Below are 26,244 nucleotides of genomic sequence, written 5' to 3' on the forward strand. Positions count from 1 at the left end.
AATGCAGGACTTTGTTATTGTGCTGGTACTTTTATGCCGAGTGATTACTCTCTACAGACGCCTCTAAACGCTGCGTCGTGGTCGTGGACACGCATCACTCTCTACCTGTTGGTGTGCGAGTTGTTGTGCATGAACCAGGAGCGGTTGTTGTCCACGTACATGGCCCAGGCCTTGTCGTCCTTCCCCAGCATCACGTCCTTCAGCACGTCGGCCCGAGCGATCCCGAAGGCCGGGTCCGGGTGGTTGTCGTAGCGGTCGACGGTCATTTCCCAGTAATGGACGCCGCGGGAGAAGGCGGAGTTACCCATGACCACCCTGTCGTCGTAGCTGTTGCAGGACACCGTCAGGTTGTCGTTGGAGAGGATGATGTCAGGGTGAGCGGAGGCCGGGTCAAAGGTGAACCAAGCGACTGTTCACACACACACACACACACACACGGGAAGAGTTACACACACTGTTGTTTAGCATCAGCGACGTCACCTGATGATCGTGACTTTACAAAGGTGACATGAATCTAGAGGCCGGAGGGTCGATGAGGTGAGGTCACATTGGAAAAAACGTAACGACTAGACGGAGGAGAAGAAGATTCACTATCACTATTAGGATTAATCATTCTTAGCATCTTACTCTATGACTTAACGTATAACTTAATCCTAAAATCTATTTATTTATCCATAAATCAAACCTGCGTCAGACAGTCTGCAAAAGAATGATTGGCATTCGTTTTCACCGGCTTGGAGTTTGGGGTTTATGACATTATAATTTACTCTAGAATACATCTGTTGATAATCTCTTGGTTTCTGTCTCATCAATAAGGATCAGTTCACCCAAAATACCCCCAAAATATTGGAAAAAACACCTTGGGAAGTAGATAATTGACACAAAATAAGAAATCAAAGTTTTGTTATGCATAATTCAGATCCAAACGTCTCAACGTCAATTTGAACACTGAATATATAAAGTAAGTGTCCCGTTACTGAACAACTAATACTAACTTCCTTAAACAGGATGATAATATATCAATGTTGTGCTGCCCCCAAGTGGCAAAAAAAGAAAGGAAAATTAATTTCAAAATTCCCTTCATGTTAATTAAATGTTTAGTAATTTGGGTGAGCTGACCCCTTTAACTTTCCGTGAGCTCTGCATCCCACTGCGAGCCGGCTAAATCAAAGCCTGATAACTTTGCAAACTGTTTGACTGCGTTTTTAAAAAAAAGCTTTAAACTCTACACAGAGAAATATGAGAGTGTACCAGATGAGATGTTTGTGCTCTCTGTCTGTGGGCTCCACAGGACGGGCCTGTCCACCAGCGTTCCCTGGTTTCACCGTGCAGTGAAGTTTCATTACGCAGCTTTATTTCCCAAAGGAAATATAACAAAGACATTTATTAGAAGGCCGTATTGAACGTTTAATAAGTGCAGCCCACAGAGCAGCAAACTGCCCACCTGCTGGTTTATGGGAGTGAAGCACTGAACTGATGACATGGGCAATGGCAACCAGGGGGATTAAGAGTGGAAACAGTTGCCCATACCTGTGCCTATAGACTGAATATCACATGGAGGGAGTCCAGCTGAAATGTGAAATGAAGGGGAGGAGGAGAAAGAAAAGAGGGGAGGGAGGAGGAGAGCGTGGCGAAGCCGTGAAGCAGACGGTGTAGAGCGGGTCGGGTGAGGGATGGAGGAGGGTAAAAAAAAAAGAAGCAAGTTTGATCAGGTGACGCTGGTTCAAAAACACCACAGAAGAGATCCTAAAAAAAACATAAACAAAGAGAAGAGCTCCCGGGAACAGACCAGAGGAGTAAATAACAAGCAAGGAGGAACTTCCTTTTTCGCTCCATGCAGGAAATAAAAATTTTAAAAAACAGGGTAAAATCAAATCACAGTCCGGTCCGGGTGAAGGATGTCAGATTTCTGCAAAAACACAAAAGTGGTTAGATCCCTTTGTGCAGCTGCTGAGTGCTCCGTCTGGCAGGTAGGGAGGCCCGCCCGGGCCTTTCAGGTCCACTTACGGATGACAAGCGCCCCTGTGTGCGGAGCAGCATTTAACTAATGGGAAAGCGAGCACACGAGTGGATTATAAGCAGCTGCTCCGGGACGCACCTGGTTGAAAAAGCCCCAACGCACCCTCAAACAGGAGTCACATCCTGCTGCTGCTTTCTGGGTGAAAACCTTGCAAGTGACCTTTTGGAGGCTTTTACTGTTATTATTTGTTTGCTGTTACAGTTTGATGTCGGGGGGAGGGGGGGGGGGGGGGTCATTGAAATCCTTTTTGAAATCCTTAGAATGAAGAAAAAACAAACTCAAACTGCATAGTTTTAAATCTGAAATATTAAATTGCAGAGGAAGGGACCAAGTGAGTTTTCCTCACCTCTAATTTTTTTTTTTGAAAGAAGTTGTCTTTCTGAAGATGCAAGGCTTTCGTCCGGCAGCAGCTATTTATTATTCTTAAGATCTTCATGAGCTCAGTTTATTGCTGCGAATGAAAATGGAAAAAGAAGAAGGCAACGGAGCTGCGTCTCAAGTCACTATATTATTAACCATTATTAAGCCTGTGATAAAAAATACCTGCCAGCTGTTTGCTAGAACACAAAATCATATCTAATCTAATCCGATTAGAAACCTGTTTTTCTAGATCTGATCATGCAAAAAAAACTAAACAAGAGTAGAAACTACCTGAACAACACATGGACACAGTAGCAAACATGTGGCAGGCGTTTGGAGTATGAAACAATATACATCTAGTGAAAGTCTGCTTTATTAATAACAGCAGCAATGCCCGTTAAGAAGCACCGACGCGTTTATTCTCTCGGCGACACAGACTTGAGTCTCCGCTCCTTCTGAATTCCAACTCTATAAAAATCGACCATTTCATTCCTCATCCACATGAATGAATTCTGTTTTTGTGCGTTTATTGTAAGACAAACAGGTCACGAGGAGCGAGCGGAGGAGACGGCGCTTTCACGTACTCTCGGAGGTCTGCATGATCAGGGTCTTGCTGTACTGGCCCACTCCGCTGGCGTTGAAGGCCTTCACTCTGGACTTGTACATGCTGTTGAAGTGGAGCCCGTCCACCGTGCAGATGGTCTCCGTCCCCACGTACACTTCCTGTCAAGACACACGAGCGCTTCCTGTTAAGCTGGCAGATACATCGAGTGTGTGATTATGACACGAGGAGGTGTCCCGCTTCTCTTTCGGGGGGTGGTGGTGGGGGGGGGGGGGGGTTTGGGGGCGGTGAGCGTAACCGAGCGAGAGAGTGCGAGCGCGTACGAGGGAGCGTGGGCGAGGCCGGGCCCACGCCGGGGTATAAATAGACGCGGGGACAGACAAACTCGCCAAGCTCAGCGTGGCGCTGCGTTGGCGAGCCTCAGTGAGTCAGAGGGGGAATGGAAAAACTTCACTTCGCTATTTGGAATGTAAAATAGTTGAAGTATAAATGATTTAAAGATTTAAGAGGCCGGACGACCGAAAACACTCGAGATGCTGTAAATCTCAATGACGCTCAAACAGCGTTACGCTACATGCCATAATTCACACATTCATACACACATTCATAATGCCAAACTGTTAATCACGAGGATATAATGCTCTGTCTCCAGGATCTTGCCATCGCGCATGCTGACGAGACCTTCAGATCAGTGTTTGATTCACATTCACGTGGAAACAATATATCCGTCAACGCAATCTTTCCACAACAGTATTAATTTTTTAACTGTGTGCACTCCACTGGTCACATGAGTAGATTAAAACATCCTCTCTCTCTCTCTACCAGGAGTGGGGTTTGGATGTATAACTACCTGAACCACTCGGGCCATCTTGGTACGTTCCATCTCATCGACGAGCTGGCATCGTAAGCGCACAATCGGCATTCAGAGGTCGCGGCTGCCGAGTGCGTTGGCAGATTGGATGTAAATGATCGCCCTCTTAGGCAACAGTTGTGATTGAGACTGAGGGATGAAGGCTCGTGAACAGACAGCTGGCTTCAGAGGAGAGAGACCGAAGGCCGGTGGGAGGCTTTTTTCTAAATTAAAAACACAGCTGCTGGACCGTTCGCTTTAAAACAGGAGAGCATCGAGATGATGCTGCGAGGCTGGAAACGTGTCTGAAGTTGACATTTATTTACAGTTCTTTAAAGTGTAAAAGTCAATAAGAAGGATATTCCAACAGAGCCACCATGAACCAAAAAGTCCAATGTTTAGATTATTTAAGATCTGATTTCTACTGTTCTGTGTGTGTGTGTGTGTGTGTGTGTGTGTGTGTGTGTGTGTGTGTGTGTATCGAGCATTCAAATGAAATCAACTGCTTTAATGATGTGTCACCAGCTGTTTACAGGAAGCTGATGGACACGTTTAGGAGCTTTGAGAAGATTTCGGAGGAGGCTGAGATTGAAATATGGGGGCTCAACTGGGATTTCGGTGTGTTGCAGCTTTTTATTAATTTAAACCCAAGCTGTTTTTTTCTGAGATTATTTAAACTACTCGGCAGAGAGTTTAACATCACTTCCAGGAAGTGGAAAGACTTTCCGTATTGATGGTTATGAGAGGCGACGGGCCCGCTCCACTGTATGTAGGAACAGGTTTAGAGGTGGGACACAGATGTCCTCGGCCATTGTTCTGAAGGTATTGTTTGGGGGGGGGGGGGGGGTTTAAGTTGCCATCATAACAAAGCAGTGGCCTCAATGTACAGAGAGCTGCGGAGCGTCTTAGCTGGATGGATTACACGGTGGACTTCTGAGAGGGGATAAATACGGCTTTGATGCCAGATCACACTTCCTGTGGGATCATCCCAGCTGGCAGCTGCATCGCGGACCCGTTCTCCTGGCGCCGTGTCATTCGATGCCTTCGCTACAGCGCGTCACATGACCTGCTCTCATGTCACTCGGGAGACCGCGCGGTACGAGAGGGACGATCGAGGGATTTCTCCCCGGCACCGAAGGAAGGCGTCTTTGTTGAGAGAGTGGCGGGCGGCGTTGTGTAAAAGGTGAATTATTACTCTAACTGGTCCTGTGTCTTCACTTTGTGTGTCCTACCCTGAAAAGCCCCATGTTTCCATCGTCCAGCTCCAGGATGTATCCGTCCACGGCGATGGTGGAGAGCGGCGGCTGTTTCCATGACAACGTGGCGCTGTTGTTCTGCGTGCAGCATTCCTCCAGCTGGAGCATGGGAGCAGCTGGGACTGAGGAAGGTGGACAAACACAGCGAAGATTACAGCCCAGTGAGCTTTGAAAAGGACAGCCGCGCACACACATGATATGACCTGTTCAATATTTATCATTTATAAATTAAATGATGAATATATGAATCCAGAATCAAAAGCTTCCGCGTCATAAATATAAACCCATACAAACGCAGACAAGAGAGTCAGAGATATCGTACCGTGTGGAGTTTATCGGACACCGAACACAAACGTCAACGCACACATCCGGCAAGTTCAAACTGCTCCTCAATACATTTTCGTGTGTTTACTCGTCAAATAATTTAATAATTTTAAATGCAAAGCAAGCGGTCTCTAAATTGCTCATGCAAACTAAAGGAGACAAAAAGGAAACTCTTTAAAACCATTAGTGGACAGAGATACATTTTAGAAAGCTTCTACATGCATAAATAGTATATGTACGAGAAGGTTTTAATAATTTAAATAACATATATTAAAGTGATTTTCCAGTCTGACCACAGAGAATCTCCTCCTGTCTTCAGTAGAGGAGACGAGAGCTGACCTGTGATCTCCTCTCGTTACCTTTCATCTGGACAAAGTCCAGCTGGTGGATCGTCTGCAGGAGGGGTCCGCTGTCCAGAGTGAGGTCAAAGTCGCTGGTCATCCTGGGGGTGAGGGTTCCCTTCCCCCACTGGCCCTCTGTCATGTGGACCCTCCGGATCAAAGCGTCGGAGATCTGAGGACGACGAATGAATTAACCGTTACTCATTAACAACAACAACTGTACCGGGAGCCAGAAAACCCCACAGATTATTATTATTTTTTACAGAGAAATTATAAGCAAATCAGCGGACAATGCAAAGATGTGAAAGAAGATATAAAAAAATGTCTGCAAGCCAGCAAACAATCCAACATATAAAAAGAATAACATCAAGGAGCTAAAGAGCTGCTTTTTTAAAGAAAGTGCATTCTCTTGAATATCTTTTCCCAGGATATTATTAGAAAACCTTGTTTGACATAACCACCAAACTTTTTTGGGTGGTTTTTGCTGTGATGCTGTCAGATAAAAAGCATTTAAGCCATAAATCTGTTGGATTTGAAGATGTCAAGTAAGTTTGATTTTAACACGGGGAAGGCAGTGAAAACTTCTTTGTGTACCTCTACGTCATCAGTTTAGATTTGGTTGTATGTATTTATCACTTTGAAGTAAAGTCCATTTTATCTAAAAGGGATTCAGTCAAATTCCCAACCAGCAATTTACCAGTTTCTAGGAGGAATTTCTCTTTTTTTTCCTTCTCATTTTCCTGTTAAAATGGGTAAAAATGCAGATTTGAAAAAAGCAAAATTAGAATTAGATCACTTTAAATTGACTTCACATCCAAGTTTTCTGTGAGTCCGGTTCAGTTCAGGGGAACTGGTTACAACTCGTAGACAAACATTCTGCGCCACTTTATTTCTTTAAATTGGGACATAAAAAGCCCGAGCTGTAGCCGGTGGCAGAATTAGAGGCTCGTTGTGCATCGAAATACCTGCAGGAAACCACTGGGGTCGTTCTCCTTGATGACCTCCAGACAGTACTCCATCAACCCCGTGGTCTGACGCAGCTTCACTGTACAGTGGGAGATCTGATCCCGAACCACCTGGGGGGCGGAGAGGAGGAGGAGGAGGAGGAGGCGGAGGAGGAGGAGGAGGAGGAGGAGGAGGAGGAAGAAGAACAAGAAGAACAAGAAGAAGAACATGAAGAAGAAGAACAAGAAGAATAACAAGAACAAGAAGAAGAACAAGAAGAAGAAGAATAACAAGAAGAAGAAGAATAACAAGAACAAGAAGAAGAACAAGAAGAAGAAGAAGAACAAGAAGAACAAGAAGAAGAAGAATAACAAGAAGAAGAAGAATAACAAGAAGAACAAGAAGAACAAGAAGAACAAGAAGAAGAAGAAGAACAACAACAAGAACAAGAAGAACAAGAAGAAGAATAACAAGAAGAAGAAGAATAACAAGAAGAAGAACAAGAACAAGAAGAACAAGAACAAGAACAAGAACAAGAAGAACAAGAACAAGAACAAGAATAACAAGAAGAACAAGAACAAGAACAAGAAGAACAAGAAGAACAAGAACAAGAAGAAGAACAAGAACAAGAAGAAGAAGAAACACCAACGAGGAAGTCAAGTTTTGCAAGTATAATACAACAACAACAACAACAACAACAAGTATATACAGAAGATAATCATATGTTAATCATCACCCTTTTGGTGTAATCAGTCTCGAGTGGAACATGAATAAAATGCACAGAGAAGGTTTTAATAAAATGTGCGAGTGCTGGAGAGTATAAATAGGGCAGGGGGGAAAAAAAAGAAAAAGAGGAAAGATTGGAGATGCGGGGAAATTACCGCGGAGTAAATATGCAAAAGAAATGTTGATGAATGAGGTGAGAAGAGAGACAGCGGAGAGGAGAGGAGAAGAAAGACGGATGCAGAGAGAGCCGAAGACAAAAGTCGGGAGAAAAGAGGGGAGGACGGAAGGAGGACACACATTAAACAAGGCTGTTAATGGATGAGGAGCAGCTGAACGAGGGGAATACCGATAATGAGATTAGATTCGCGGTGATTGATCGAGTAACGTCTCCCTCCCGAGACTCTCACACGAGACCGAGGGAGGAGCAGGAGGCCGAAGGGACATCGGCGACCCGTTATCGACGTGGACCGGGAGGGGAAGTGACATTTAGTTTCTCTCGGTGAGACGTCTCTGAAACACTTCTGCCGTCAGTCGTAGATTTAGCCTCAGAAAACGCAGGGAAATCAAACCTTTAATCGTTTTTAAATTGCAGCCCCGCGTTCAGAATGTATAATATAACATGATCCGAATTAAAAGGGAGCAAAATCAATGAGAACACCAGCACATGCTATTGATTTGATTGGATGTTGTGATCGACGTGGGAGAGTCCCCCGCTCCGCCGCCGGCACTACTGATGTCCACAGAGCCTCCTCGCAACAGTGTGAAATTAACTGGAGGTCCAGGACCAAGGGTTGCTAGGTAACAGAAACTTCACTGTTGCTATCCGAGGGGCTCCGAGGCTGAACGGAGAGGAAAATCCTCTCTGCAGACCGACAGTGAAGATGATTTACCGATGGCTGCAGTCGCAGCATCAATATGCACGTTATTGCAGCGCTGACACTCAACGCACATTAGGGACTTTCATCATGTAGATTATTCAGTGTATTGTATGGAGCATTACTGTAAGACACACACCACACACTGTAAGCATGTTTTTGAAGGCTGTAAGAACATTAAAGAAGTATGGGTGGATAATGTCGATTAAATACAGGATTTACTTTTATGTTACAGTCGCTATATATATATATATATATATATAATGATTTATCATCTTTATGGAAATTCAATGAGGGAACCGTTTTGTGGCTGATACACAACATTCCCTTGAACCGACTGCATCTATAAAGCAGTCCTGCTTACTAAATGTCCAAATCAACCACAGATGCCAAAAGCATGAGTGGACACATCTGTATTGTCTCCTGCTATTGTTGCATCAGCCTCCATTAAATGTAAACGGTGCGAATATAACATTGATTGCGGCATCCTCTTTAGGTCACTAACGCAGCGTGGTGCACGTTTTCACCACTTAACCTTCAGTTTACTTTCAAAAAGGACCTCGTTTTGGCTGCGCAGCACGGCGTCGTGACGAGGGGAGAGAACACCACGTTTGACGAGCTTCACTCAAAACATCAGAGAACTGAAAAACCCTCTGTTCCCTGAAAAAACTTTTTCTTACTGAACGCAGACGCTTCAAAAATAAAGACTTTAACTTCTGACTTCTTATCTCCTCTCCAGGTGTTCCTATCTGCTGCAGGGAAGGTCAATCTCTCAAATAAGTAGACCACGTCTAGATGAAGTTACAGAATCTGGATATGGGACCGCCTTCAAAAATGACTGAATACTTGAAATGAACATAAACACTGCGACTCCTCCATTTGTTGAAACCAAATAAAGCAAATTGCAAGTCTGATCGGACCAAAGGAATACTTTAAAGTTAAAAATGTATATTTACAGAGACACAGCTGATCATGTTCTCATCATTCCCCCTTTTTAGTACCGTAATCAATCAGAGGAGGGCCCGTGTTTAACCTCTTCACATCCAGCTGTGATGATTGGGTTCATACTCCTCCGGCTGGGTGCAGAACCGAAGCCTGGAGCCTCCACACCCCTGCAGTGGCCTGGCAGGGCTCCAGGAAGAGCGTCTCCATGCTGCCTGCTTAACAATCCCACTGGCTGTCACTCCTCCACACGCAGCCGGAATCACAATCTCTTAATTCACAGAGGACAATGCGCGTGGAGGGATCTCGCAGACAACTTTGATCGGATCTCGTCCCCTTTCCCCTGCTCCTTCCTTTTCACACCCCCCCCCCCCCCCCCCCCCCCCCCCCCCGACACTCGCCGCCTACTGAGCAGCTTCTCCTGAAATCTGCCGTTATTCAGCATTTGGAATAAGATGTAAAAAACGATCAGCGGATAAATCAGTGTGAGGGAGATTCGTTCACCTGAATCGGGGCCGGGGGCATCCTGAGAGAGATGAGATTGTGGGAGTAATGCATTAAAAAGGCCGCGGTAGACCTGCAGAAGCAGAGGTGAACGGAGGTGAACGGAGGTGAACAGAGGTGAACGGAGGTGAACGGGCGGAAACGAACGGCGTCCTCTGATGACACGTGTCACGGGGGCCAAAACGATCCCCAAACAACAAGCTCTACGTTACAGATATCATTCAGATTCGGGTATATGCAGGTCGGACGCCGGTGAGAAGCGCATTCGTATTTATTAAAACATGTTACTACTCTGACATGGCACTTTTCTAGTAAAAATCTACAGTGACAATACATTTTTAGGCCACTTGGGGGCAGTGGACACAACTGCTATCAACATTGAGGTTGATATGGAAAACTTCTTAGCAAAATATGATCTGTCATTTGGAGTCTTGTTTCTGGCCACCTGATGCATGTAAATCCCATATTCAATCTCCTTTCAGCTCAGTTTTTGGTCTCCACCAACTAATATCTGACTCTTTAGTTGCCAAATGCTCCACTATGTCCACCTGCTAGTCTCAAACTGTGTCGCTCTTCCTCTTGATGCCGAGCAGGTCGCGTACAGAAGGTTTTTAGAGCTTTTTCCGCTGAAAACGCTCCACGAGACTGAACCAAAACAGTAAAGTTGTCGGTCATAAAATTGAAAAGAGTTAATGAAATTCATGCACCGGCACTGACAACAACCAAACGTGGCAGGGTATTTTAAAAGAGGGGGCCAATATTATCCAGCATCTCATCAGCTGCACATATTATACTGGGAGTCAGCAGGCCCCGCTGCCTCTTTGGGAAATAAATGAACTCCTTCTATCTGTTTCTGTCACAGTTATTAGGCCACTGCGGCACATTTGGCCTTGTAAGACACCGAGGCTGCAGTCACCTCGCCTCCCTTCACAGCAGCAGCACAGGCTGGTCCAGTAAAAATATATGAGACTCTGACATTATGGGCATGAGGATGATTTGATGTAATGAAACCGACGTGTGGCGAAAGATGAGAAGGGAAATGGAAGGAGGCACAGGAGGAGAGGATGAAAGGAGGTCGAGGAAAGAGGGAACAGTAAGAGACAAAAGAGAGACAAGAGGGATTGTGATGGGAAACATGAAATCAAACTGGTACGAGATGAAAGGGAGAAGAGCGAAGGGGTTAAAATCACTTCCTGCTTTGCTTCCTGTATGTCACACGCTGCATTGACGCTGACAGGAAGTGACACAGGGCCACTTCCACAGACGCTCGGCTGTCAGCGAGGATCGAGGCACTTCCTCAACAACAAAAGGTGAAAATTATTAGAGCTCAAACCAATAATCAATGTCAATAGAGTGGAAAATAATCAGCAACTATTCAACTAGTCGTTATCGGGTACAAGTGACACAAAAATCACCAATATTTTCCGCTCTATGCTTAAAATAAGACGAGGAAGACGTTGAAGTCTAGTAAAACTGTGATGGACACTGTTTATCATTATTAAGACTTATTTAAGAATTATTTAATTATTAATCAATGATGTAGGTGCAGCCTCAACAAGTTTTCCGTGGGTCAACAAAAAGTACTTTACAAAAAGCACAAATACCGGTGAATAATACACATACTAAATTCAGCAGCGTTCTTAATATTTCATGCTCATCCTCTTTGCAGAAGATCCCACTGCGGCCATGAAAACTGTGAGAATTAATCATTCGATATTTGCCTTTAAAAAAAACAACAAAAAAATCTATTTCAGTCCAAACCGTTCCCCCGTGCATGGTTGAGTCCGGGGAGCGGGGATCCCCTGGAGCGACACACTCAGTCAGATGACGAGGAGTCGACATGGAGGTCAGAATAGCCTGAATGCAGCTGGACTCATTAAACGACCCGCGTCCACAGGGCGAAGCATCCGCTGGTTTCTGATTCACTTTGTGTTTCTCTAATAAGCCTTCAGAAGAATCCCTCATCAGTCCACTGCTGACTCCCAGAAGAAATACAGTGAAGGGGGACTGACAGCAAAGGCTCGGTTGGATCATACGGAATAGATTCTCCATTAAAACACTGTGCCGCTGGTTAGCTTAGCATAAAGACTGGAAACAGGGGGAAACAGCTAGCCTGGCTCCAACCGAAGGCAACACAATCTGCCCCCTAATTACCGTGTTTGTTTGTCTAATCGACACAAAAACCAAGAGGATGGAAGAATCTGGCACATTATCGCTCGTAAAACCATAACCTGCTGTTTTTATATTGATGCGTTTGCAGATTAAACTAATAAGATAACGTGTAAATCAGTGAATCTTAGAAGCTAGGTGTTCCCCGCTGCTCCCAGTCTCGATACGTTTCCTCATCTTCTGAACTAAAGCTCGGTAAGAAAGCTAATAAGTTAGTGCGCCACCCAAAAGCTAACTTCTCCTTAAAGACTCTTAATGGTGGTGCATTCAAGTGCTTCTGGAACGCGCAGACATCTGAGACGTGATGTCAAAGGTCATTCGTGTGTACTCAGTGTTTTTTTTATCCTGGATGTCGCTGTTCTTTCAACAAAATAAAGAAGCCTGTAGAAAGTTCCCTGTGCTGGATTATTAATCCAACACGCTTTATGTCTTTGTAAGTTAATTTCCATATTGTACTGATTTTACGAGAAAATCTGTCTCAAAACTTTAGATAGTTGCGAACAGTATTAAATAAAATGATCTATGAACGGGGCTAGTAGATGAGTTCAGGGGGTCATGTCCCCAGAAGAGGTTTTTTTAATGGTTTGCCTCACAGCACCGCTGTCCAGATGTTGGCGTGAAGCAGCTTTTGTAACCGCTCAGTGTGACAAACTGCCATGAAACCACCGTCATGCTCCGCCTCTCTGAACACGAACACACACACACACACGGGTCAGTCCTCCTGATGTGCAGCACAACAACGGAAGCTGACTCGCGCTATTAAGGACCACTTCCCTCCGCCGGCGCGGCTACAAACGACAAGCACCATTGTCCGGGTCCCCATGGCGACCGGGACAATGGCGTCAACGCGCAGCACCAGAGGTGAGCGCCGGGAAGGAGACGCCGAGTCGGCCGCAGCAGTTTAAGTGGTTATTAATTGATGGTTTCCTCACGTGGAAAGAGCTTTGTGTGACTGAATCAGCAGGATTATTCAGGGCACTTCATTAGTGTCTTAATTGGACGCGTATAAAATGCATAGCTGGCATTTTTTGTTTTAAGCAACAATCTGCTTTTCATGTGTAAATAAATCGTATCTGAGATGCTACATCTGGAAATTAAGAGTTTGCATTGTGAGCGAGCAAAATGGCGCCCGAGAGCACGAACCAGCGCCACCAACGGGCAATGAAAGCAGTAGCGGTGGTGGTTTAGAGACATGTCGCAGTGAACAACAACAACAACAACAACAACAGCAACAAGTAATAGCTATGTTTGACAATTGTGACACTGCAGATGGTCCAGAAAAAAAGATTAAAGAAATAATTTCGGTGGAAATATACTGATTGGCTTTCTTTCTGAGCGTGAGATGAGACGATCTCTTGTGTTTCTTTCATGTTTCAGCTTCAGAAACACGAGAGCGGTTAGCTTATCACGGCATGAAGACTGGAAGCGGCTATAGCCACGTCCAAAGCTCACTAATTAACACTTTATATGTTTAATTTGTGCCAAATACAAAGTGGTAAGACAACATGTTGTGATCATACCGAAGGATATAACAGAGATATTTGTTTTCTCAGCTTGGCAAGAAAGCCAATTAGCACATTTACCCAAAATATTTCATTGTAGTTATTAATGTTACGCCCAGTTTGTAAACGTTTAAAAAGAGAACATTTAAAAGACAATTTCAGTTACAAAACATCTCAAAAGACAAAACGTATATACTGGCCCTCCTTGTCCAGAACTAAATGTGATTTATGAGGCACTCACATCTTAATATTCCATATATGGACAAGAGAAAGCAAAATGTGTGTATGAGCGTGCTCACATGAAGCCGTGCACAGGCTGTGTTTCTCAAACCACCTACACGTGTGAAACCTTGATTACACAGAGTGTCCAAGCGTGAAATTGGATGCTGTACAGCACAAATGTATCTCCTCCTCCTCCCCCCTTGACTCCATCTCTCCGATATGTCCCCCCCCCCCCCCCCCCCCCCGACACTCGTTCAATGTGTTGAACACAGTGTGAAGACAAAATGTGGATCTTTATGTCTCTCAAATCAGTGGAATCGAGTTTCACTTGTTGTGCTAAATTTTAAAAAAAAGAATTTCCATTTAAATCTTGAAAATGCATTGAGAAAATCATCAAAATGGGAGAGTTGCAGAAACAGCCTATCATGTTTAAAACATTAATATTCAGATGCATTTCTTGTCCTCACAGGCAGCATAAGCTTTCGGTTGATGTGATGTTCTTACCCATCAAGAAGCCGCCAGTTGTCAGAAATACCTCATTCATCTCAAATATTGTTGCATTTATGTTTGTCAGGTCGAAGTTGTTGTTGCAGACTGTTTATCCAATATGAAAACCAGGATCCAGTTCCCAAATATTTTATGGGAAAACAGCCATAATCACATGGCACCGCTTCCTATTTCTTGGTTAGATTCTAGATGACCTCATGACTTTGTCCGCTCGCGCTCACTCACCTTCAGTTTGTGTTCGTGCTCTTTGTTTACTCGAGACAGCAGCTGGGCCTTGCGTCGGTTCAGGGCGTCGATGAGGGCGTCGCACTGCGCCACCAAACAGGCCTCGAACTCCACGCCGTTCTCCTGCAAGACAACAGGCAAAGGCTGAAAGGAATAACGCATCTAAAAGACAAAAATATGTATATACGTAGAGGAACTTTCAATTCAAAATGTAAGAGGAGATAATACACGAGTGAATCCCTGAGGCGATCCAATGTAATAGCAGCACACTGAAATATAAAGAGATGATCAGATTTACAGTCGATGCGTCTTCTTTCACGCGTCTCCTCCAGGAGCTCGTCATGGAACGAGGTGGGCGGATAGAATCATCAAGACGCGTCAGCATCACGAGATGACTGGCATTCACAAGGATGCCTCGTACAGTTGGTTTTCACACATCCCAAACTTCCACTCCTCCTCCTTTCCTATCCCGCATCTCCTCCCACCACGATGGGTTTCCCTGGAGCCCCGTCTCACTGTGTGTCGATAATCAACGGGGGCTTTTAAGCCCACCCACCTCCCCTAATCGGCCTCTAAAGCTTGACCAAATGCAGCTTTGTCTCCACACACACAGCAGACGGGTTGTCCAGCGTACATCTTGGTGCTGTACATGTGATAGCACTGAATGTTCACTCAAATCCACACGTTCAAAAGAACTGAAGCCTGCGCTGTTGTTACTATGGTGATACATCAGTTTCATTGGATTTTAGTGTTCTTTACACCCTGACAGTCTGTCTCCACATACGAAATATATTTAGTACAACTTTAGAACTGATCATGCATCCATCACTTAACTCTCTAAGGGTTGACGTGTTATAAATGCACATACAAGAGAAAGGACTCTGACGTCCTACTGCACATGTATGTAGATGGTGTCATTTCCCACCTGTCATATGCAGCGCTGTGGCTGGACAATGACCAAGCTCCAGGCAGTGATAATAATACGATAAGCCTTTTTTTTGCTTCTGTTGATTACTTGCAGCGAACGCGAGAGGCGGATGACATGGCTCCCGGGGTCGAGGACGAGGGGGCGGTGTGCAAAGCCCCCGTTGTCTGCGTGTCTGTGTGTGTGTGTGTGTGTGTGTGTGTGTGTGTGCATTCCAGTACCTGGATGTGCTGCACCATGTTTCTCAGCTGAACCAGGAACTCTTTGGCCTCAGTGGCTCGGTCCGACAGGCCAGTGAGAGCTTGAGACAGCTGACCCTGTGGGGAGCACAGAGGGGAGGACGTTAGAGATGGAGCAATGGCGATATATGGGTTTGCACTGCATTTAAACAATAATAAATCAACACGCCACTATATATAAATAGGTGTTGAATCCTCAGAAACAGACATGTGAAACAAATCACCAGTAAGACGAGATTTACTCATGCGTGGACGTTTCTTTCTGCAGGGTTCAAACTGTGTTAGTCAAGCTACGTGACATCCTGCAACAGGAATATGGCCAACGGCAAGCGGCATAGTCAATTAACAAAAAAATAATTAGAATAATCCGTGGCATAAACACATATCTAGGAGTTTATTGTTGTACTATTTATTGCAAAACAAACTTTAAAAATTAATTAAAATGTGTTTATTAAGTACACATTCAAATATGTAATCAAATAAGAACGAATGTTATGTTTGCGCCAATTAAGCCAACCCGTCTAATCAGATAAAACCTTGAGTTAAAAGGACTATAATGATAATTGATTTACTGTTAGAGTGTGAAAATGTCAAAGATTCTCCAATTCTAGCTTCTGAATTGTGATGATTTGATGCTTTTTTTTGTTATTTTATGTGATCGTAAACTGAAGAACTGGGATTTGGACAGCTGGTTGGTCAAAACCCGTTTTGGAATACACAATTATTAACAACATCAGATAATAATCTGCAAATGAATCTCTGAATCTTTCTCCCCCTTCAAAGGCCCATCCTTTATTTGTTGTAGTTTTTACTATATAACTCTGAGCTTAAGTCCTCCTGAATAAACCCCACATCTGGTTTCATGCACGTGTAAGAAACATGTATTAAAGGGGACCTTTTGAGATGGACAGGAAAGACACATGGAGGCAGCACAGCGTGACATTCCAAGCAGCTTAAGTTATTTTAGATGCAGATACTCAGGCCAGCCTGTTGAGTTCAAAATGTGAGGGCTTTAAAAGACACACACACATATATATACATACATATATATATATATATATATATATATACATATACATACACACAGCCGACGAGCTCTGAATATCTTCTAACTCTGAATAAGTCAGTTTTGAAGTTTCGAATGAACTCAAATTCACAAAACAAAAGCTGCTTTTCATCGCTGCTGAGAAACTGACATTTTGAAGTTTTCACCCCTGAGACAAAATGAACTGTCGGCTTTATCCTCACACGCAACATGACATTTCCAACTAAAACTCAGATGATTTATGTACAATAAATCACTTGACTTTTTGTATTATTGGATTACAGTCCCTGGTCATTTGGAGCAGAGCTCTGTACACGTGACGTGGGAAATAGCATTGCTGTGGTTGTGTGCGGTGACACTCAAATACTCCTGTTTGGATAGCGGGGGGGGGGGGGGGGGGGGGGAGAGGGTGTTCATGTATGTGGAGCGAGGTTGTGTGAACGCGGAGGTGACGGAGCGAGAGGACCTGACCCTGTGGGAACCTCGTATGGTTGAGCGAACAACCGTCAACTCGGGGAGGGTATTCTCTCCTGGGAGGAAAAGAGGGGAGCGGGCGAAGAGAAGAAGCAAAAAAAAAAAAAAAATCACTTCCACTCCGGAAGAGAGCAATAAAACCTGGAACGAGCTGATACAGTGGAAAACACTGTGAACGCAGCGCTGTGTCAACGCGGCTCCCGGCATCTGACGTAAGCCGATCAAATGGGAATCTATCTGCCGGGGGCCAACAGCTGACCTTTGACCTTCGGAGTTTGGGAAACCATGACAGCTGCAGTTAACACGAGTCTACTGCACCGAGGGGACCGTCTGAGCCGGTAGCAGCTGAGCAAAGACTGAAATGTTAACTTTTTCCGTAAGAAACTTCTTCTATGTTAACTCGGGACTCTTTTTTTTCTCCGACATCCCGAGAGACCTGCGTGAATGAAAAGATGTGAACTGTATACGTTTGTCACAAGGACGTCTCAAAAACACGTAGAGACGAGATTTTTAAGCCACAGGTAATGAGGTCTTCACTATCGAATCATTTACATGTAAAATAATAATGTACAAGTTGTCACGTGGGGACATCTTTGAATTGCTTATTTTGTGTGACCGACCATCAAAAACTAAAAGATATTCATGTTTACAACAAACTATGACACGACCATGCTCGCTGGATGGCTTGAAACAAATCATTGATTACCAAAGTTCACCAAAATATTTCTCAATCAATCAAATTAATGTCAGCGTTAAAAGGAACTGATCTAAATCCAAATGTAGTGAGAATCCATCAATATGACTTCAAAGGGTTTATGCTTGACTATTCCACTTTGATTGGATTAAATTAATTTTGTGGCAACTAAGAAAAGAAAATCTCTACTCTCGTGTCAGTCTGTTAAATATGAAGCCACTGCCAGCAGCCTTAGTTTAGCCTGGTTCTGTCAAAATATAAAATCCACCTACCAGAATCTTAAAAGCTCACTTATTATGTCATATCTCATTTATTAATTTTTAGTAAAATAATTGTAAAAATTACAACTTTCAGTCGGGCGCAGTATATATAACATAATAAATATAAACATAAACTGAGATATAATGTGCAAGTTTGAGCCAGGCTAGCAGTTTCCCCTTGTTCCCAGTCTTTATGCTAAGCTACGCTAACTGGCAGCTGGCTTCATATTTACTGTAAAGAGTTTAATTCTCAGAAATGTGAACCGAAGACATTTTTTAAAAGCACACAATTCACGTCCTCGTCCGCTCGTCTTCCGAGATGAGACGACTTCTCCATTTCTCTCCATCAATTTCAGATCCCGCCGATCAAGTCGTGCAAAACGTTCCCCCAAGACTCCGGCAGGCTCCGTCGACACATCGGCCGAGTCACCCACACCTGCCCTATCAGCGTGTCCTCGATTGCAGTTCATTTCCCCTCTCTCTCCGTGACACAGCGACGGACGCGGAGAGAGGCGCTCCGGCCTTCGCCTCGCCCAGTTAACAGTCAAGCGTGCGTTCGGTGACAGAGCCGATGAAACGAAAAGCACTTGATTGTCTGGAGGCGTTTTTCCGACCGAGTCTGTCGCGCAGAGCTCCGTCCTCAAAACCAGGTCAAAACGTGCCGTGGAAAAAATCGAGGCCGTTTTATTTCTGTACGGCTCACGGCTGCGTGACGCCTGGTGGAGACAAACCGTGCCATGGCCGGCAGGTCGGCATATGGATAGCCAGACCTCAGCGACACATGGGACGAGGAGCACTATGGGACAAACACCAAAGATTTGACAGGCGTAGTGTCTTTTCTCACAGTGATGATGATTGATAAGTCATTTTACAAAATCAAGCTCCTTCCTATACTCTTCCAATAATATTGCATTCATACTGTAGATTTCAAGGCATATTCTTATTTATCTCTTATTATACTGTTCTTGCATTTATAATTAACACACTTAATAGACATCTCAGCATTTCTGTTTGCACTAGTTGTACGTTTGATGCCCGTACTCTACCATACGATGCGAATGCGTCACAGCAGCTACAACAAAGGCCGTCCCATTTTGAAGACACCTTCAAATGTTACCCGAATTTGGGGGATCCAACTGACCTTCACAGCCGAGCGTATCCCAAGATGCATTGCACTATTAACAGCAGCTCGGCTGCATGCATTCCTACCTGAGTCTTTGAAAGTTTTGAAAGTAAAGCTTTTAAAGCTTTCACTCTCAAACTTAATGTTTTAGTTAATGTCCATAATGTCCGTTCATTTGCAGATTATTATCTGATGTTGTTAATAATTGTGTATTCCAAAACGGGTTTTGACCAACCAGCTGTCCAAATCCCAGTTCTTCAGTTTACGATCACATAAAATAACAAAAAAACGATTGCAGCTGTTGTTAGCAAAACACACTGCTAATCCACTCCTTAAAATGTCGCTCTTGTGTTTTTGGAATTGGTAAGAGTAAAACAACTAAAGACACTACACCCTCCAAAGTCTTAGTCCCGATGTATTATCATGCTTTGCTTCGCTTGGTACTGCTTTTGGTAGTAAGCTAGTTAGCCGGCTAACTAGATAACTAGCAAATGTTAGCATTCCCGGGCATGCTAACGTTTGCGGGTTACGTTAGAGCAGATAAGCACGTTGTGTAATTAATCCCTGACACTTTTACTCTAAGGTTTCCTTTATTGAAAAGGCAACAAAAAAAACACCCTCCCAACCCTTGGCCAATATGAAGATTTTTACATAATTTCTCGAGTGATTGATGAGAACTATTACGAAGCAACGCTTCGTCAATGCAAAGCACATTCAAGCTCGTTCAGGGACAGTCGAAATAAAAGCGTCATGCAACATCCGTGTAGAGAGGAGGACGCTGGAATGTTTGCAAGGAGCCGTGGAGGTGGTGGTGGTGGGGTGTTTAGGTTGTCCCTGCTTTTTGGGAGCACTAATCATCTCAGTAATTAAGCCGAGTGGGAACACGTGCATGACATGAATAATTCACAAGCGGCTCCAGGGCCAGTCGGCGTGTTTCATTTTCTCTCGGCGGCCGAGCGAACTCGCCAATCTGTCACGGGAATGCGCGGATGTCAGAGAGGCATCAGAGCCAATTTGGATTAAAGCCCCCACTTGGAAGTGGGAAGTGCAAGGAAAGAGGGAGGTAGGTGTAATGTCACCGCTAAGCTCTTAAAGTCGCAGCGGAGGAAAAGCATTACTCCTCAAGCTAATTTTAAAAAAAATCACACCCATGTATATGTATAATATAAAATGTGTCCACAGTGAAGATAGATTTTGAGTTCCCTTAACCTACTTTCCAAAAGCTGCGTTACCTCTCAGAGAAATGTTTTAAATGCTCTGCTCTTTCCTCAGAGCTTCGGGGGTTAAGCAGTCTCTCTGGTGTTCTGTCAACAGTCTTTTTAGCCTCATTTAATCCTGCGTGTTAGCCTAAGACAGTCTTTTGGTTACACACTGTAAACAGGCGTCAACAGAGGCCGAGGTCAACTTCTGGTGACAGAAGACATCAAACACACGACTTACCCTACGATCAAAGAAATAAAATATGGATGTTATTTTTGCACAGCTTGATAACTGATTGTTTTCTCCCTACAGTTACCAATAACCGGAGACTCCAAACATGAAAGTTTGTGGTTGTTTACACGCAACGCCGCAGCCCTCGGAGAACACAGTTTGAAATATTAAGCGGGCGACTTGATGATATTTGTCGTCTTGGGAACCTTTCTGTTGTTAAGAATTAAGCTCTTACAGTTGAGATCGGGCCAGATTGTGATAATCCTCCGTGTTTAACAAGTTCCCAAATGAAACCCATCTTTCACAAGCAGAAACTAAGTGGCCGGTGCATTATTCATCGCTTATATCTGCAGTCATCAATAATGCAGAAGACGTCGTTAACTATCCACACACGCGGAAGAAAAAGGCAATGAAACTATAGGATATTAAAAAGTTGCCAGTTTTCATCGCGTCAGAAACAAGAGTCCTTGCAGAAGCATCTATCCGTGTCAGCGTTGGATTCATCAGGCGTCTTTCTGCAGATCATTTAGTCGCCTGAACATGTTGATCTAGTCTCAGTGTGTCAAATAGAAACAATCAAGTACAGAGAAAGAGGGAAATGGAGATTGAGCCTGTGGAGGAGGAGGAGGAGGAGGAGGAGGAGGAGGAGGAGGAGGAGGAGGGGGGGGGGGAGGAGGAGGAGGGTGTTTTAAAAAGGTCCCGTCAGGTCATAGGTGTCAGTTACTCTCCTCTTTGATAGAGCATCTATTTAGTAAAACAACGTTTCTAAGGGTGGAAACAATAACAACATTTGACGCCCGTCCAAAAAATTATCTCCAAATATAATTTAAAACAACAATGTTTTTGCCACTTTTGGGATTTGGGCTTTACACCTTTATATTAGTCGATTTGTTGATTTCTCTTCCTAAGATTGTGAAATCCCTTTTTGTGATGCTGTCTCCTGGCCCAGACATTATATTTCGTTGTGTGTGTGTGTGTGTGTGTGTGTGTGTGTGTGTGTATTTGTGTGGGGTCTGAAAGTTTCCGTTTTAAAGGCCTTGTCCCCCACGCGGTTGTTTTAAGTCACCGCGGTTGATTTGACCTTCAGTCAGATGGAAGCTGCTTCTTGCAACATCTTTTGATTCATACACGGTCAGACAAAATGGAGGAGTCGTCTCCACGTGCAAATAGTGATAAAGGTGGCAGTTGTGTTGCCCCAAAGAAATAGGTGCAACAGGAGAGTGAGAGAGCTGTCAATGGCGTGCTGTTTGTTCATGCCCAAGCAACTCAGAGAAGAGGTCCAATCAGGCAACACAAGTGAAAACACCTGTGTGGATGGACGAGGTGTGTGTGTGTGTGTGTGTGTGTGTGTGTGCACGCTTTGAAGTTCTGCAGCTGAACCAATTTCAAAACGAGGGGTTACGCAATTCCAGTAATGGATTAAATTAATGTGGATATTAATAGCGGAGGAAGCAAAATGTGCTGCTCATGTCAGGCAGTGATGTTAAAAGGCACAGTCGGACCTCACCTCACCTACTCAGGGGCCACCTTGTTGATATTTTGGGCTATATTTTGATCGGTCATGCTGCAGGGTACATAGCGGCTAACAAGTTGATATATTCATGGCCAGGAAATTAATATATCCGTGGGGAAGCTGAGAACAAATTATAGGGAACGAACGCTTTATTAATAAACCGAATTCAGGAGAGATTTACACATGACAAGTTGACTCAATTTACCTAAATATCTTACTGGAAGGTAACTGTGTCAACATTGATGCTATGGAGACCAATAGTCTAATATTAAAAGAGGAAGCTGAGTATCAGATTAGATAGTAACAATGATCGCGGTGTCCCAAGATGCACTTTTAAAAGATTCCTGTCGGCCAATCAGAAACAGGAGTTCTCTGTTGCCATGGTCCATGGGGCTACTTTCTTAAACTCTCCACCTGAAGCGCTCATTTTTTGACCTCACCTCCAACAACATCTAACTCAGTAAGATGCTCTGATCAATGAGAACGGACTGAGGCGAATGACATCAGTTCTTCTTCTAAGTTCATATCCTTCACCATCTCAATCAGAAGACCGGGTACAACCTGTCCTCGTCATCTGCATCTGCTGCTGCACAGATTTCTTACTTAGCCTCATTTGATGAGGTCTGGCTGTGATAGGGCAGCCAGATGTGACGGAGCAGAATGAATTATGCCGCCTTAAAATCCTCCTGCAAATCTGATAACTTACTTTTTTTGGGGTTTGGACTCATTTATGTAGAAAAAAAAAGGTCCTTTCTTTCGTTCCCAGTCGGGCCGCAGAGGGGAACTGGCACATTGGAGTTTTTGGGGGCATTTATATCTCTCCAGTTCCAGGCCTGGTGAAAGTTGAAATATTCAGCTGGTCGGTGTTCCCATCCAGAAAAGTTATAAAAAAATATGTCAAAATAAAAAAACACCTTCAGTGCATACGTTTTCTTTGTGGACCCAGGAGGACTGGAAGCTCGGCCTCGGTTTCCTGTTTCACTTCCTCTCTTCGGGCATTCTGGGTCAGTCCGTCGCTCTCGTTCTCCTCTCCTTTATCTCCCTCTTTCATTAACATTTACACAGCTAATCTCTTTACATGGCCGCTCGAGGGGTAAGTCCCAGCGCCTGTAACGGAGCAGAGGCAACCTCAATGGCTTTGAGACCCCTGTCCTCCGCCTCATCCCCATATCAACGAATCACACTCATAAACAAAACAAGCTAACGGGCCTTTCATCTGCACTCAATCACTAATACTGCAGTGGTGCCCAAACGGTGGCTCACGGACCACCGGTGGTACGCAAGAGCCTTTCTAAAAGGCCCGAACAACTGCCCTCCAACAAGTCCTTAACTTTAAACCAAAATAATGTCATTTTATTTTAATACGGGGAACTAATATTTCTTACACATAAATAAAATCAAATTTGATTCGGGACTCACTCAGATGTGATTAAAAGCAGAATGTGGGTTGAAAATCTGTATCACAATGTATACATTTATGTTTCCACAAAAACAATAAACATTGCGCTATAGAGTTTGAATAGCTATTGAATCCAGAATCCTATATTGTTATTTCTCTACTTAATCGCGACAAACAAGGGAAGAGATATTGTTGCATTTCTTACCTTAGAGGTCCATTCAACAACCTATTTTTGTGGCTCACTGACCACCACAAGTCCACATCATCTGACCACGTTTTAAATCCTGCGTATGAAAGCAGCATTAATATATCTATTGGCCATTTGGGCACAACATCGGCATATTTCTCACCAAATCCAGTCTTCCCTCTCCTCGCGGCTCCGTTCTATTCCAGTCTAGTCTCGGAGGCAAACATCTGTCTCTTTAGCCACTAAAGGCTCCTCTTCGTTCACGAGCCGGTCGCTAACTGCTTCCGTCTGCCGTGCAGTCGGTTCCGCTGAACAAGTATCGACGACGCCCCCCCCCCGCTGCTTTGTTTTCGTTTGAAGTTGCCAGAAAAGTGGCGAGTGAAGCGTGTGACCGGCTAACATGGGCCTTATTACTTTGGACTGCCACTTCTAATCCCTGCGAGCATCTGCAAATGGCAGCTGAGCTCCTTCTCCAAAATATGTGCGTCGCCACGTGGTTTATTATTGGTGAAGCCGACATCGTGTATAGTTTGCATCTGGACCATTAGCTGCATTGACCCAACGGGAGTGTGGAGCAGCAGCACAGCGGGGGTCGTTGATCCGGGTCGTCATCCAGACACAGATCGACTGCCGCCGCCACCGACGACGCCGGCCTCGAGATCGATTTAGTCTTCTGCTCCGTCTGTCCTCGTTAGCCAACTTTTTCGGGAGGCTTCTTGGCAGGGAGCGTCCGTCTGTGTCGACCCGGCGGTCAAGGTGTGCAGGGTCGTCCGTTTACGTCAGGATCAACACGCATGGGGGACGTTAAAGGGGGGGCACGTGTGCACACGAGAAGAGAAGATATCCCTGAAACGACTGACTTCCTGAAGCCCGTTTCTGCTTGCGCGCAGAGCTCAAACGGACATTCTCAGGGAGATCAAAATCTCCTCCGCAGACTCTGATTTATCTCTCCCCGTTCGTGGCAAGAGGGCAAATTGCTAATTTTCCGCTGCAATCTGCCTACTTATTTTATGCACGGCCACGCATCTTGTCCATGAGCTTCTGTGAGATGAATCACCTTTAATTGCCTCTAAACACACTGAGGCGACAGAGGTTGACCTAGATTGCATTCGACCTCTTGTGACACCCCCCCGTGAAGAGCAGAGGACCACTCGCCATGTCGCGGCGTAACGCTCTGACGATGCCCCCCCCCCTATTTTTTCCTCTTTGTAATGTGATTTACGGAGATTAACACCGACATCGTTTCACCACATAAAAGCCCTCTGACACAAATGTGAAGAGGCAGACGCAGTATGGGGCGACGCACATGACGGGGCTCTTTAGATTTCTGCTCGTCTTTCGTGACTGAAATTGACTTTGTGGACATGAAATTGAATACCGATGCGGTTTCGACACAGTCAAGCAGTTCAAAAGGGAGCGTTGGAGATAAAAACACAAGTTGAGAAGACGTCTGAGCAAAAGAAAGCGAGAGTCATGACGCGGAGCCTCCTTCGTTTAGACACACGTCTACTGTAGAGGCAGGAGGGGAAGGCTGTAAAGCATCGTGGGATGGATCCCTCGGTGGGTCCGGTGTCTTGGAGACCTCTGCTGCTCTGCACAACATCAAGAGGGATTCGGTTGCCATGACGGCAGGTGGTTCAACTCCGTCTCCATAAAGAGAGAAATGTTTCGCCAAGATAGAGAGAGGGAGAGAGAGAGAGAGAGAGAGAGAGAGAGAGAGAGAGAGAGAGAGAGAGCACAGTTTGACGACGGCGATGATGGTGCAGATTAAAAAAAACCTTGAAGTAACCAAAAAAAAATAAAAAATCCCAGTTGAAAAATAGAGGAGATCTTATTAAATGATACCAGCGAGCGTGTTTTCTGCTCGCACATGCAAATGCTGCAGGCGTGGATTTGAGGTTTTTGTGGCACAGTAAACACGGTTTGCGTTTCTTAGTGTCGTACTTTCTGCCTCAGCACGAGCCAGTGATGCTGAAATCAACAGTGACGTGACCAAACAACGCACGGGCTTCGATCGGTTTCGAAAGGGGAAAGCAAGATGTTTGTGTTGATGTGCATTTGTTTCCTGGTTGTGTGAGTGTGAGAGAACCATCAGAATACTAAATGGTGTCGCATCGGGCCAAAGCCTCAACTTAAAGCTGCACACGCCTTTATTTTTTTATATAAAATGGATCAAATGACACGAAAGGTTGTCGCTCGTAGCGAAGAGCGCGGAGGTAAACGTCATTCTTCAGCTCCTCGGAGCATTTTAGCGTCTTTCAGCTCATTGTTTTGGTTTTACGGCGTTCCTGTTTTCAACTCTCATCGCGCGCATAAATGTATATGTTTTCCCTTTCTTCTTCTTTTCAATTTTAAAGAAACAAAATATTATATTTCAGCTCATTTCAATACCAATCAGAGTTGAACTCCCAGCAACTGAGAAAGTCTGAGAATATAGACCAATCCGATTTCAGAGGAAGCCACTTCCTTCAGTTTCTACCCCAAGTGACACGTGAGAATCTACAGGGTATGGAAAACTGTTTCATTTCTCCCCTGATGAATTATGTGAGGAACACCCTGAAGCTCTGAAAGATGCCCATCCTCAACGCTGCCAGCTCCAAACTCCACGCCATCTGTTACAGATC

At 44.5% G+C, this 26,244-nt stretch overlaps 1 protein-coding gene across 4 annotated transcripts in view; it reads right to left on the bottom strand.

The window, feature by feature from the left end:
• Positions 1-26,244, bottom strand: part of trim9 (tripartite motif containing 9) — a 34,885-nt gene that overhangs the window by 6,435 nt on the left and 2,206 nt on the right. The window contains exons 2-8 of one of the 4 annotated variants that reach the window (XM_034562654.1): positions 15,477-15,572; positions 14,331-14,453; positions 6,679-6,789; positions 5,732-5,885; positions 5,025-5,170; positions 2,965-3,103; positions 160-409 (exon numbers count right to left, since the gene is read on the bottom strand). In XM_034562654.1, the coding sequence (XP_034418545.1) occupies positions 160-409; positions 2,965-3,103; positions 5,025-5,170; positions 5,732-5,885; positions 6,679-6,789; positions 14,331-14,453; positions 15,477-15,572 (1,019 nt within the window). Of the gene's footprint in view, positions 1-105; positions 410-2,964; positions 3,104-5,024; positions 5,171-5,731; positions 5,886-6,678; positions 6,790-14,330; positions 14,475-15,476; positions 15,573-26,244 lie in introns of all 4 variants that reach the window. The other 3 variants (XM_034562652.1, XM_034562653.1, XM_034562651.1) reach the window with 3 other exon arrangements.

Source organism: Cyclopterus lumpus, chromosome 22 (genome assembly GCF_009769545.1).
Source record: "Cyclopterus lumpus isolate fCycLum1 chromosome 22, fCycLum1.pri, whole genome shotgun sequence".
Lineage (NCBI taxonomy): Eukaryota > Metazoa > Chordata > Actinopteri > Perciformes > Cyclopteridae > Cyclopterus > Cyclopterus lumpus.